The sequence below is a fragment of the Lepisosteus platostomus genome, chromosome 27 (genome assembly GCF_059453375.1).
Source record: "Lepisosteus platostomus isolate fLepPlt1 chromosome 27, fLepPlt1.hap1, whole genome shotgun sequence".
Classification (NCBI taxonomy): domain Eukaryota; kingdom Metazoa; phylum Chordata; class Actinopteri; order Semionotiformes; family Lepisosteidae; genus Lepisosteus; species Lepisosteus platostomus.
In genome coordinates this window covers 4,824,654-4,837,056 of record NC_142637.1, presented here as the reverse complement: position 1 = coordinate 4,837,056, position 12,403 = coordinate 4,824,654, and the positions used below count along the sequence as shown (strand labels likewise).

General features: G+C 42.0%; 1 protein-coding gene across 3 annotated transcripts; it reads right to left on the bottom strand.

The window, feature by feature from the left end:
* Positions 1 to 123: 123 nt before the first annotated feature.
* Positions 124 to 11,966, bottom strand: LOC148639087 (cation channel sperm-associated auxiliary subunit delta-like). Of its 3 annotated transcripts, XM_088622274.1 has the most exons (22): positions 11,141 to 11,965; positions 10,627 to 10,684; positions 10,449 to 10,525; positions 9,993 to 10,062; positions 9,380 to 9,494; positions 8,767 to 8,834; positions 8,521 to 8,640; positions 8,018 to 8,092; positions 7,557 to 7,713; positions 7,144 to 7,233; positions 6,503 to 6,585; positions 6,150 to 6,326; positions 5,620 to 5,733; positions 4,899 to 4,988; positions 4,755 to 4,813; positions 3,671 to 3,749; positions 3,473 to 3,525; positions 3,023 to 3,097; positions 2,753 to 2,887; positions 2,067 to 2,253; positions 1,323 to 1,477; positions 124 to 661 (listed from the first exon to the last, which is right to left on the bottom strand). In XM_088622274.1, exons 1-22 carry the CDS (start codon positions 11,314 to 11,316, stop codon positions 496 to 498), a joined length of 2,379 nt encoding a protein of 792 aa, XP_088478400.1. In that variant the 5' UTR covers positions 11,317 to 11,965; the 3' UTR covers positions 124 to 495. The 3 variants fall into 3 exon arrangements, with proteins under 3 accessions (XP_088478400.1, XP_088478401.1, XP_088478402.1); XM_088622275.1 differs by lacking the exon at positions 4,899 to 4,988 and having other exon boundaries at positions 11,141 to 11,966; XM_088622276.1 differs by lacking the exon at positions 10,627 to 10,684.
* Positions 11,967 to 12,403: the final 437 nt, after the last annotated feature.

Here is a 12,403-nt window from a genome sequence, read left to right as displayed (position 1 = left end):
CAGTGTTAAGACACGAGTGAGTAGGAATGCACTGAAGAAGCTTCACCCTACATTGTCCGTGGAAGGAAAAATCATTGCATTCCACAGCAATAATATAACTTAACAAGAACAACATGACAGTAATTGTCAGGTGTCAAAACATCTTTACTTGGAGAACATGCTGAGGAAGACATTGAGTTGCCATCGTTGGGGGCAGAAGAAACAGTAGAAGAGAACAAGCTGAATGTTGGTTTCATTCCTCATTCTGTCAACTAAAAAGGTGTATCTCTAGCTATTATAGATAAGGTGAATGCTTTTCGAACCCTGGTTCTAGAAGAGACATCGGGGATGTCACTCTGCAGCAAGTGGCTTTTTGTGCCACAGTACAGTACAATGTGTTTAACGATGTGTTAAGAGAAAAAGCAGAGCAGTTCTTGTATTTTGTGCCGTTCTGTGGGTGTGCAAGCTGCAGCTACAGTTCCTGTCTCCTGGGAGTAGTCCCGAGAGACTCTGGCCCTACTCGGCCTTGTGTGTAGCCGTGTGTCGCAGCAGGAAGAAGCCGCTCAATAGTAACCCTACGAATATGGACAGGAAGATAGCCAGGAATATCCCGGAGTCGATCTGCTCTTTTGGGAATGCGCCGTAGACGTACACGCTGAAGGTGGTGGAGAGCTCACAGAAGCTGAAGGAGGGAAAGAGAAAAGCAACAGTGAATGGCCATAACCAGAGACACCCCCAAAGGGTTAAAACGCATCAAGGTAAGCATGCACCTATTGCTATTCCATTGCCCATCTATTTGACTTTTATCTTCAGAAAACTGGGTGAATGTCAGCTTTTTAAGTGTTACACTTCAACGGCAAAGAGCTAAAGAAGGTAGCGAAAAAGGGGTCGCGCAGCCCTTTAGCTCATTAGGTTTTCCAGTCACTAACTGATCCCAGGATCTCATCTAACCTAATTCTTTAAAGAAGTCAGGGTATTGACTTCAACAACAGCTCCCTGGCTGGGCAGCATGCTCCATACTTCCACAATCCTTTGTGCAGACAATTGTTAAGTGTTAAATGTACCTTGCAAAACCAACCATATAGAAGCTGAAGTTTTTTCAGCCTAGTGGGCAAAGCCTGTTGCTTATACAAGAAAAGTGTAGGCTTATGAGAAGTACCGCTGTAACAAAATCATAGCCTTTTCAGTTTTGTGGTCTTTAATGCTGGATGTGCTAGTCTTGCTGCCATGTTAGTCACTGAATGATTTTTCCTTAAAGTCACTAAATCTAATGAAAAGTGCTGTATGTAGTACTGATGTGTGATGCTGGTATTTAGTGAAGCATTTGCAACAGCCATTAATACCTGTATGCTGGATCCACCACAATGGCTTTGAAGATATAGAAGCCGTTGTAGTTTGGAAATATGATCCTGTTCCCTGACGCAGCTCTCAGAACTTCATACTGCTGCCACGGGGATGTTAGGCTAGGCCCGTCTGGATTCATACAGCTCTCGTAGTTCTACAGCAAGAGAAGAAAGGAGCAGTGAGACCCCAAATCCTTTCTGGTGCCGCTGTGTAGCCTGCTTTTACAGCCTGTGTGAAAGGTAAACTGCACCAATCACGTTGTCTCCATTAAGGTGAATATGTATCTCTGTCCTGTGCATAACGCAAGTCACGAGTTTCTCTAGTCCTTCGAAAGGGAATTTACTGGGAGCTCATAAGGACTTCACCTGAGTAAAGACATCCTGGGCTGCTCCTGTCACTGTCTGTGACCAATACCCCCCCCACCAGTGGCAGTGTACAGTTAGCTGGCTGCCTGAGAGGGCAGAGGGGGAGAGCCAGCCAGGACTGTCCAGGTTGGGTCTCCCAGTGGAACAGCAGCACCTTCCACCTCCTGTGTAAACCGTGGGGTGTTTAAAGAGGAGCTGTGGGGGGGAGGAGTCTGCCTGCAGGTCCTCGATCTTTCCCCTTGTGTGGTTGTGGGGTTTGTAGCTGGGAGATGAGGCGTGAAAACCCCAGACTTCTGAGCCCGCACTGGGAGGTTTTATAACAAAATAGAACTCGTGCTTCCGAAATTGAACAAAGCAATAGAAAGGAATGGGATTTACCTTTCTGGTCCATGCCGTGTGGGGGTCAGGGTGTGGCTGTTTGGCCAGCATGGATGGCCAGGTCTGTGGCTGTGACACACACCTGGCACTCCCAGCAGACTGCAGGTAGTCATAGTTGTACATCCCATGGACTTCAAACAGCACAAAGTCCACTGGGACAAACTCTACGAACTGCCCGTTGTCCCACCTGTAAGAAACAAACCTAGGGTGTCCTCTTTTGGTAGGTTATTTTAGCTTTTGAAACTCAACCTTGAGCCTGTCTGAAATTAACTGTTCACAGCACGTCTACCTCATTGATGTCTGTAGAATAATGTTGAGTCGTTGGTTTCTTTTGTCCAACAATTAATTAAACAAAATCAACATTTAATAAATGCCCACACACAGAGGAGGCAATTCACAGATGCCTTTTAACCTGGCCACCACATCTTTGTGCACTTGGAGCAAACCAGAATACACAAAGACAGTCATACGAACATGGGGAGAAGAGGCAGATGGCACGAAGATTTGAACCCAGGACCCAGGAGCTGCCCGCTGTACCACCAGGCTACTCATTTTTCATAATCAATAATATAAAAATGTATCAACAGAACAACACAACAATATACAAACAAGCATAGAATACAAGTTAAAGAACAGACCTAAAATACAGTGCTGTATGTGAAAATGTAAGAAAGGGGAAATCTTACAGTTCTAATATAGGCAGCCATAGTGCATCATAATAGACCAGCAGGGGGCACTGGTATTCAACAAAGCTGTAAGTCACATGAAGGTCTTCTTCTGCAGAATTCTGTTGACGCAGATGCTCTGGGTCATAGATGTTCCTAAACGCAAACCAAGAGGACCCATATTTACCTTACTTTATTAATTTGTCTATCAATTTCTTAATTTGCCTCAAAAGACATTTTAATATGAATGGATTATAAATGACAACGTGTACAGCCTGGCATAATACTCACTTTGAAATTGTGTAGGAGTAATTGTTCTGCAGAAGACCCTGAGTGAATGTGCCCTTAGTGCACGCAGTGACATTCCTAGAGTGTGTCAGGAGATCAACAATTAAAATGTTAAGTCTAATTGCAGGGTACAGCAAAATTCAGACATTTCTTCACCTGGACCAAATGCTAGAATATGGTCTCTGTTCACTGAACGGAGATTGTCAGTTTTCTCGATTCTTCTTTTAGGAAGCACTTTATTTTTATTTCATTTCATATTTCAGTATAATTAAAAGTGAACATTATGTAAAATAACACGAAGGGTTAAGCTTAGAAGAGAGACCCATTCATCTTGTAATAAGATATGTTTAACTCTAGTTTCTCTAGCCCAGTTACAAAACCAATACAGTTGTATGCATTCTCATTCCCAGAGCACTGTATTCCAAGTGGGAAAAACAGATGGAATTCACATACCTTAAAACCTTTATGTGCTTTCCAGGTGGACATCTGACATTGATGTATGCATGCTGCAATGAAACATAAATGTTAGCTCATCGAGCTATAAACTGAGCACAACTAGACAGAAATCTGCCTTTCCAGATGATAACTGAAGCAGGTGTACATGTGCTTTAATGATTGCCATTAGTGGAGCAGGTCTGGGAGAGTCCTCACCAGTGGTGGCATGTCCTTGCAGGAGATTCCTTTGCCCACCACGTCCACAGTGAGAGTGGAGATGCCTCCGTCCAGTGAGCTGCACAGATGGAGAACAGGGGTGAGGGTGCACTGGGGACCAGGGTGTAACCTGACAGGGGAGGGAGGTTCACCTATGTGAACGGGTGTTGTGTGCGTTTCCTACCAAGGAGTCGGCTCTTTAACAAAGCTGACCAGGGAGCACAGTCTTGAAGGGCTGGTTGGTTGTTTCCATTACCCACCTCCTGCCTGATCTTTCCCGCTGTTGCTATGGCGGTTTCATGATCCACTCTCCTAGCCTTTTCCATCTTTGTATCTTCCTAGCCCTCGCGATCAGTCGAACTCCATAACTACACGGACCTCATTTTGAATTTAACTTGTTTTTTTTGCCTTCTGAAGCCTTCTTGCACTCTTTCGTCAAAAATTCCAAACTGGCAGTTTTTGTGCCTCTGGGATTCCGTAGCGTAAGAAGTGTTGGTCAGAATCAAGCCTCATCATTTTATTATTCTCTGAGATTTTACAAAACCCCTCCTTAATGTTGCAGCTTTTAGAGCTATTGTTTCAGTTCAATTTACTGTAGATGAATATAGAGGATTTTATCTAACCTGTTTCCTTATAATAATAATAATTAATTCCTTACACTTATATATTTCTGGACACTCCACTCAAAGCGCTTTACAGGTAATGGGGATCCCCTCCACCACCACCAGTGTGCAGCCCCACCTGGATGATGCGACAGCAGCCATAGTGCGCCAGTCCACTCCCCACACACCAGCTCTCAGTGGGGAGGAGAACAAAGTGATGAAGCCAGTTCATAGATGGGGGTTATTAGGAGGCCATGATTGGTAAAGGCCAATGGGAAATTTGGCCAGGATGCTGGGGTTACACCCCTCTTCTTTTTAAGGAAACTGTGATGGACTGGTGTCCCGTCTAGGGTATTTCCTGCCTTGTGCTTGTTGCTTGCTGGGATGGACTCCCGCTCCCCCCTGACTTGGATGAAGCAGTCAGAAAATGGGTGGACGGATATGTTTTCAACATCAGTCACACCTTCCCACAGTCTTCTTACCTGTGATGAAAGGAATCACGAGCCATTTCTGCACCCCTCTGCTGACGTAACTTTATACTCTGCAAAAGGTAATATCCATAAATGTAATTATTAACATATATTTGGGTTGAATTCTTTTTTCATTTTAGCATGTCTGACATTTACCAGAGTATACTTGGTATTTCCATCTGAGGTAATGCCATCTTCTTTAGAGACAGCTTGAAAAGCCAGCAGATGAGGATCTGTTACAGTCACCTAAGAGATACCAGGAGGGAAAAATGCAGATTATTTTTTCAATCTCAAAGCACCTTGCCTATAGGAGAGAACCTATTTAATTCCTCCACTGAAGTTCAGCACCCACAGAGGAGACACATGGCCATTCTGCACCAGACGCCCCACAACAGAGCAGGTCAGGTGGAGAAGTAAGAAAATATTTTCCCAAATTAATTAATGGAGAAATCTAGGAAAGCCAAATTGGGTTAGTCCAGACCAGAATTTTTTACTGGGCACCAGGGTTAAAACCTGTTCTTTTGAACAATGCATTGGGATCGTTAATAAGCAAGTAATCGGGACTCATCCAAAAGAGCTCATACAGCACAATGTCCCATCTCCATACTGGGGCATTGGTTTGGAAATTCTGGTCCAGAGGCAAGAGAGCCTCTTATTTTTTTTCCATTAAAGATCTCCACTACTGACTCGGCACATCCCTACTTAGCTTCTGAGATCTGATGAGAGATCTGACAAGGTGGTAATGCTACTGTACAAAAATTATCTAGACTAGAAATCACAAATTTAATTTAACTGAATGACCACTCAATTGCGTTCTTTACCCCACTAATATAGACGGAATGATATATACGAAATACAGGAGAGAGAAAGTGCTCACCAAAGGGAAAACTTGTCTGAGTGGTGCAGGGATAAAAACCGCTGACAGGTATAAGTGGTCTCCCATATCAATATAATACACACCTCGATCAAAAGACCCATAAAGGACTTCCACCTGAAAAAGAGTTTGGACAGAAAATATCATATTAGAAAGGTTATTATACTGTACTATATATCCTCTGTAGTGTTATCAAGGTAGTAAACAATTTACAGACAGAGTTGCTTAATAGCTGCTGCATGGAGAGGAATAAAAAGGTTTGGGGCATTTTTAATACCCTGAGTCTTAGTATTAGACGTCATTCTTCCTTGTCTCGTACAGTGTTAATTTAAGACCCCCAATGAGAAATTGCTGAACTGGGTAGTAGGTACACAAAGTATCTGGCTCATGCACTGTTCATCATTAAGATATGTGTATTTCTGGACAACGCTGTAGAGATGTGACGGGCCCCTTACAGGAAACCCTGAATCTTCTTTCAGTGAGATCAGCCTGATAATTCACCCCCTTCCCCTCACCCTGGGCGCAGCACTCACCGGGCATGTGCCCAGCAAGGGAACGAGATGGCTGAGCTGCTGCTGAATGACAATCAGGCAGTGGTCAAAATCAACGCCCCTGGTGCTGGGGTCCTCGATAGGCTGGGTCACCAGCAGGTCCCCAAATGAGCTGAACATCAGCACTGCCTGCTCTGAGAAGTCTGTCAAGTTTTTCATCTACAAAGGAAACAGCAAGTTCAATTCCTGGCTTTCATACTGCGGAGGTTTTATCCAGCCATTAAGTTATTTCGGTTATTTGTGCTGAAAGTGTACCAGCGTTTTAATTGGGACCTGTCTATATTTTCTGATTTGCTTCACTTTTTTTATTTCTGCAGAGTCAGACAAGACATCACCTGAACGATAACTGCATCCATACTGAGCCTCCCATAGTACAGCATCCCTTTACTGGTTAGGACTGCAATCTCACTGTTCTCACCTGGATCACAGCCAAGGAGACGAGAGAGAAACTGGAATTACTGTTTATTCAGGGCGTTGGATGACAGAACCCCGCAGAAGGTTTATTGATTCCTCTAGTTAGCAGCATTCATTGAAACGCACACAAATACGCAGCAGTCTAGAATCAACTTGCTTCGTTGTCACTTGACGCATGTGATCATTAAGATAGAGATTATAATAATCAGGAAAAAACATTCAAAACATTCTGCTGCTCAACACGTTATGTTGTAGATAGAAACTCCAATATTATACCTCCAGTTTCGCTTGTGCTTTGAAGGCATAAATAGTATGTGATCTTAAGAAATTAGTATATATTACATTCTCTGTATTTTGATTTAAACTCATGGGTATCATTAGAACCTTTATTGAAATGTACTGTACAATGTAGTTTTAGTAGTAGCAAAAAAACTTTTAAAATACAGTACGCAATGCTTTAAAGGAGCACAGGTTTTCTTACAAAATGCATGTGTTTGATAGCATGATGATAAGCAGACAGTAACTTTGTGCTGCCGTTTCCATATTAAATGTGAGGACATACTTGTAGCAACCTGTTGTAGGAAGACATCAGGTCCTGGAAATACACCACTATCACCCTCTACATCTGGTTTCAGTGGAAGTATGAACTGGCCTTAAATACACAAAGACAAATTCTGATGAGGCTTAAATCCCACAGGCCTCTACAGAATTCAACAGGAAGCCTGTATTCAAATCCATTTTATAATCTGTCTTCTTCAGCACAAATTTATCATCGATCCTGACTCTACTGTGCCAGTTTCCTATGTTAATGATGTGGCATCAACACTGTCGCAAAGCTCTGAATACTAGTGCTGTGCAGTGTGGTCATGCTCAGAGAACACTGTTTAACACATTGTCCATCAGTCCTGTGGCAGTTGCTTAAAATGGCTGGAAAACAATGCACAGAGTGGTCAGTCAGGTCAGTCCAATACTCACCGTGGTTTGGGGAGTAAAACAGAGACCGGAGAGACCAGATGACCAGGTGTCCAGTCATGCCTGGGGGTTGGACCACATGTACTCGGTCCAGAGGGCCCCTCAGAGAGAATACATCTGACTGCAGGTTTAAATCTGAGGTCACATAGCTGAAAGAGGACTGACAGGTCATCAAAACTTTTAAAATGCAGTGCATTGGAACTCATGAGAACAAAAGAAAGATTATAAATGAGAAGAAGTCATTAAGCCCATATAACTCTTTAAGCTACTAGAAGCTTATCATGTCTGTAAATGAGCATTTTTGGGAAGTGTGTTAGACACTCTTGTTTTTTAATTTAACAGAATACCAGTTACACCTTTAAATACAAACTTAATAATCTTGTTCTTTTCTTCAAAGCTGGTTGTGTGAGGGTTGTGGCTCCTTTTGTCTGGGAAGATACAATGGGATCTATATGATTACTCACCCTGTTTTTGTCGTCTGTTATCATCACCAGTATAGTTGACAGTGTGGGCATGTTAAAAACCATCTCCACAACGCCCTGGTGAGCAAAGAATTACTCTGAGTTTACCTGAAAAAACTGAACTGAGACTGAAAAAAAAAACTTTCTTTGCTGTAGTTACAAGCCTGATCGACTCCCTCAGTCATTCTCGCCTTTTAGTATCTCCAAACCAATTTAGATCAAAGTGTAAAAGATGTATATTTTTTACAATGCTTTACAGTGCTCTGATATTAATAAGTAATATTAGCTCTCACTTCCTAAACATTGAAGTTGTAGTTCCTCTTTTACATGTGCTATTTGCTCTCAGAAATGGAACTGCCAATCAGAACCTTACCAACATACAGATCATTGCAGGGGGCTTATTATACAGGGTGTAACCTTATGTAGGATTCCACACAAACAATCCCACTTTGAAAACAGCTACTCTTAGAAAGGATGTTAACTAGGTTGCCATTCCTTCTCCTTACTTGTAAAGTCGGAGGTAAAGCAAATCTCTCAAACTGGAATCCCCCATCAGAAGACAAGAATACGTTTGTATCCTGCACAGGGTGTCCTCTGTTATATACAAGAACTGTGGAGCTCACAGCCTGGTAAAAAAAAATGTGAACCAATTAAAGCATTTCATGCAAGCTCACAATAAAGCAATTTACAAAGATAAATCTTCATTTGATCTGTAACAGAACACCTTGTTCAAAAACATTGGAATTCTGTACCGTGCAAGGAGGCTCAGTACTGAAACAGCACTGCAATGAAGAGACTTCTGTCATGAGTGATCCCACACCTTAAACACAAAGGCAGAGGCCTGTCATTTACTAAATCACGTTTTTGTCATTACAGACATCTTGTTAATGAGGATTTCTGATCATTAATATGACTTTATCTGGCTTTATTGAAAGCACCCTATGTTGAAAAACAACCAATACATTGTGAAATCTGAGCAGCGCACAAATACAAATGCTGAATTCAATGAGCAGAAGAAATTGGATAATGCAATAATATAGCTTTATTTAGTAACGGAATGTGGATCAGGAATGACTGCAACTGTAGGATAAATCAGAGGTTTCAGAAGTATGTGAAGCCTAAAGTAAAAGAAAAGTAAGGCAAAGCAAATCACAGAAACTCCTATGGTATACAGGGTGTAGTGTAAACAAGGAGGCCTTGCAGGGAAGTCAGAAGAAGGTCTAGTCCTGATGCTGCTCAGTAACTTGGTGATTTCTCTCTTCTTTAGCAATACCATCTGTTGTAGCCATCAAGGCCAGATGAGATGGCCGACCTGGCTGCCAGAGGATGAAGGACAAAACCATTAGCGTGATGGTGCCTCTGTACCTCGGGCTGGAGTCCATGTGTGATCCTCCAGAGCATACACATAGACCTTGCCATCAATCACCAGCACAAGGCCCTCCGAGACAAAAGCTGCAGAAGTCACTCTGCCCACTGAGGCCTGAGAGGAGAGAGGTGTGAACAGCAGAGAAAAAAAAAACATGCAATCCACCTCTAATACAGCCAGAGACAACCTCTAACTCCAGAGAGCAATCAATCACCAGTGGGCTAGAAACACAAACATAGTCTAATTCTCTTCTTGTTGGTGAACACCCACACTAATTAGAATTATGATCCTATTTTCTGGCTGCTAATGTACACAGAGCTCTGCAAGGTTACAATCATCGTTGTGAGAATATCACGAGAGGAACATCTTGTCAAAGGGTTTTAGATTCAATATTTTGATTTACTCATAGGGAACCAAAAAGGTGAAGCCTTATAACTGCTTTCTGGAGTTATAATTGTGAAAACGGGGAAGTGATTTGTGGTGTTATATCTGGACCAGTGCCATGGTGGCACACCAGACTAGCTGGGCTCTGGTCCAACAGTGCAATAAGATTAATAGAAAACTGTGTTGAGAATTTTGTGACTGGGAGACATGGCTGTTATGTGTACTTACACCATCTCCAGAGAAATAAAGGGGATAAAGGGTACCCTCGAAGCCATTTCTGGTCAGGAAAAGTCTGGTTCTGAAGAGGATCAGGAACAGAAGCCTGATCATTAGCACCACAATGAGCACAAAGCCATACAGAAAAACAAGCTTTGACAAGACGTTTGACAAGAAAGGCTTCTATTTATTGCTTCTTCACTGAAAGAGGTTCACTTATGTTTCACACTTCATGATCAAGCTAAGTTAAATTACCAGCGTAAAAATAAAGCTACAGAAAAAGTTCTTAACTGTCCACGTGTGTGTCTTGTGTTTGGACTAGAATCCAGTTCAGGGAGTATTTCGCTTTGTGCCCTGTGTCTGCTTGTGCAGGTTTAAGGATCCTCTAAGATGGAGTGGCTTTCTATCATAGATAGATATAAGGAAAAAAAAAACAATTAACAAAATGAAGATTACAATAGATTTTACCCCATATATAAGGCCACGCTGCTGTTGCAGTCGTTTTGCACCAGGAGTGTCCTGTGTTCCGCGTATCTCAGAGGTGTCTAGAAGAAAATCGACGGTGAAAGTTCAGCTTACACTGGCGTGTGGAGCACGTTATACGTTAAGAAGTAAAACTTTTTTTTTTTTAAAAGAGAGAAATCACCGCCTCCTGCGAAGGTCTGGCTCGTCCATCCAAGAGCGAGTAGGAATGCCAGCGCCGGCTGTAAGGTAAAAGACACGTTTGCCTCCACTGGGTTACATGGGCCTGTAATCTGAACGGTTTTAATGCCAATTCGCCACTGTTGACACCTGTTTTCTTAAAAGGGAATGACGCATAAATGCAAAGTGATATACTTTTATTTCAGTCATTCTTCATTAACTTGGAGGCTTTTTCAGGGTGTTAATTGCCGTTTTCATTTATAAACGGAGAATTCACGAAAACCGTTAATTCTCTTGGGTTTGGGGGAACACCGAGCAGGACTGCGGTGATACCAGTCCAGAAATACATGTGTTCTTTGTTATTTGTGAAAGCAAACAATTCGCCGTAAACAGGTTTAAAAAACCTGACGAAAACACTTCTGCTGTCACTGCGGGCAGAAAGCACTGAAATCCAGCCTGAACATCGCAACAAGTTCACCTAAACTGACCTTTCTGAAGAAGATCTCCGCTAGCCTTACCTGCAGCGAGTCAAATAGCACGTTCGCGCCGCAATTGCCAATATAATTAGGATGCTTTTAAAGGGAACATAAGGCATGATACAGTGACAATATTTGCGTTGATGTGGAAAAGAAATCAAGTCTATTTCCGCAGTAGAACCGGTACTCGACACGTCATGAACGCGGGAATGTTCCATGGAAACCGATAAGGGCGCTAATTTTCATAGATAATCTGCGGCACTAGCAAAAAGAATACAATGTAAATGCAATTATTTAAAAAGAAGCTTCTTATACAGGATGTCGCACAATACCTGTTTCCTCAAAGTCCCGTTAAGTCATTGTCTTCCCTAGAGTGATACATGCACATCATTTTCTATATTTCACAATTGTATGCAACTCGTTCTAATGTAATTACTACAGCCATTCAATAAAGTTTCAACCTTTGTACAGAAGAAATGTTCGTTTTGATTTAAATAAACACCAACAAGCAACGTGTGTGTTGTTACGTTTCTAACCCAGTTCTTGTCCTTTACAACAACAAGCATTACTGCTTGAATGAAAGATTTCTAGTATGTATTTCACTGTCACAGGTGTATAATACCCTTAGCTTTCCCGGGAGGTCTCCTATCCAGGTACTGGCCAGGCTCACACCTGCTGAACTTCAGTGGGCTGCCAGCTATGATTTTCAGGTGAATGTAGTTGCAGCTAGTACGACTCACATTAATTATAAATAAATGTTATTTTGCCATATTACGTCTTGCAAAGTATAACATAATACGAAACTCCTTAACTCTAACATTCACACATAAGTGCTCAAAGACAACATTTTGCAAGTCTACAACTTTGTGAATACACATGTGACAAATAAACTTTTTCCCAGTTTTACAGAACACACATAACTCATCTTGAAGTAGTTCAGGTGGGGGGCTGAATCAGAATGCGTAGTCTGCAAAGGAACAAGTAAAAGGTTTATTCCATTCTTGTTCTTCAAGAGGGCTTCACAGTCGAAACGTGTTTTCTGTCTTTTCTTTTCAGCATGTAGTAAACCTACAGTATTACTTGTTCCTTTGCATAACTCGGCTTGTTCATATTTGAATCTAGAAAGTGTTAGTTTAGCAGGACAACACCTAGGAACAGTTTTAAACCTTATTTCATTAACTTTGATTGTAAGACAGTATCTGCCAAGCGCTGTCCAAACTGATTTCATGTTCATATTTTCAAATATGACAAATATTTGTAGCACAGTCAGGATATACTCGGTCCAACAATCCCGGTTTCGTGTTG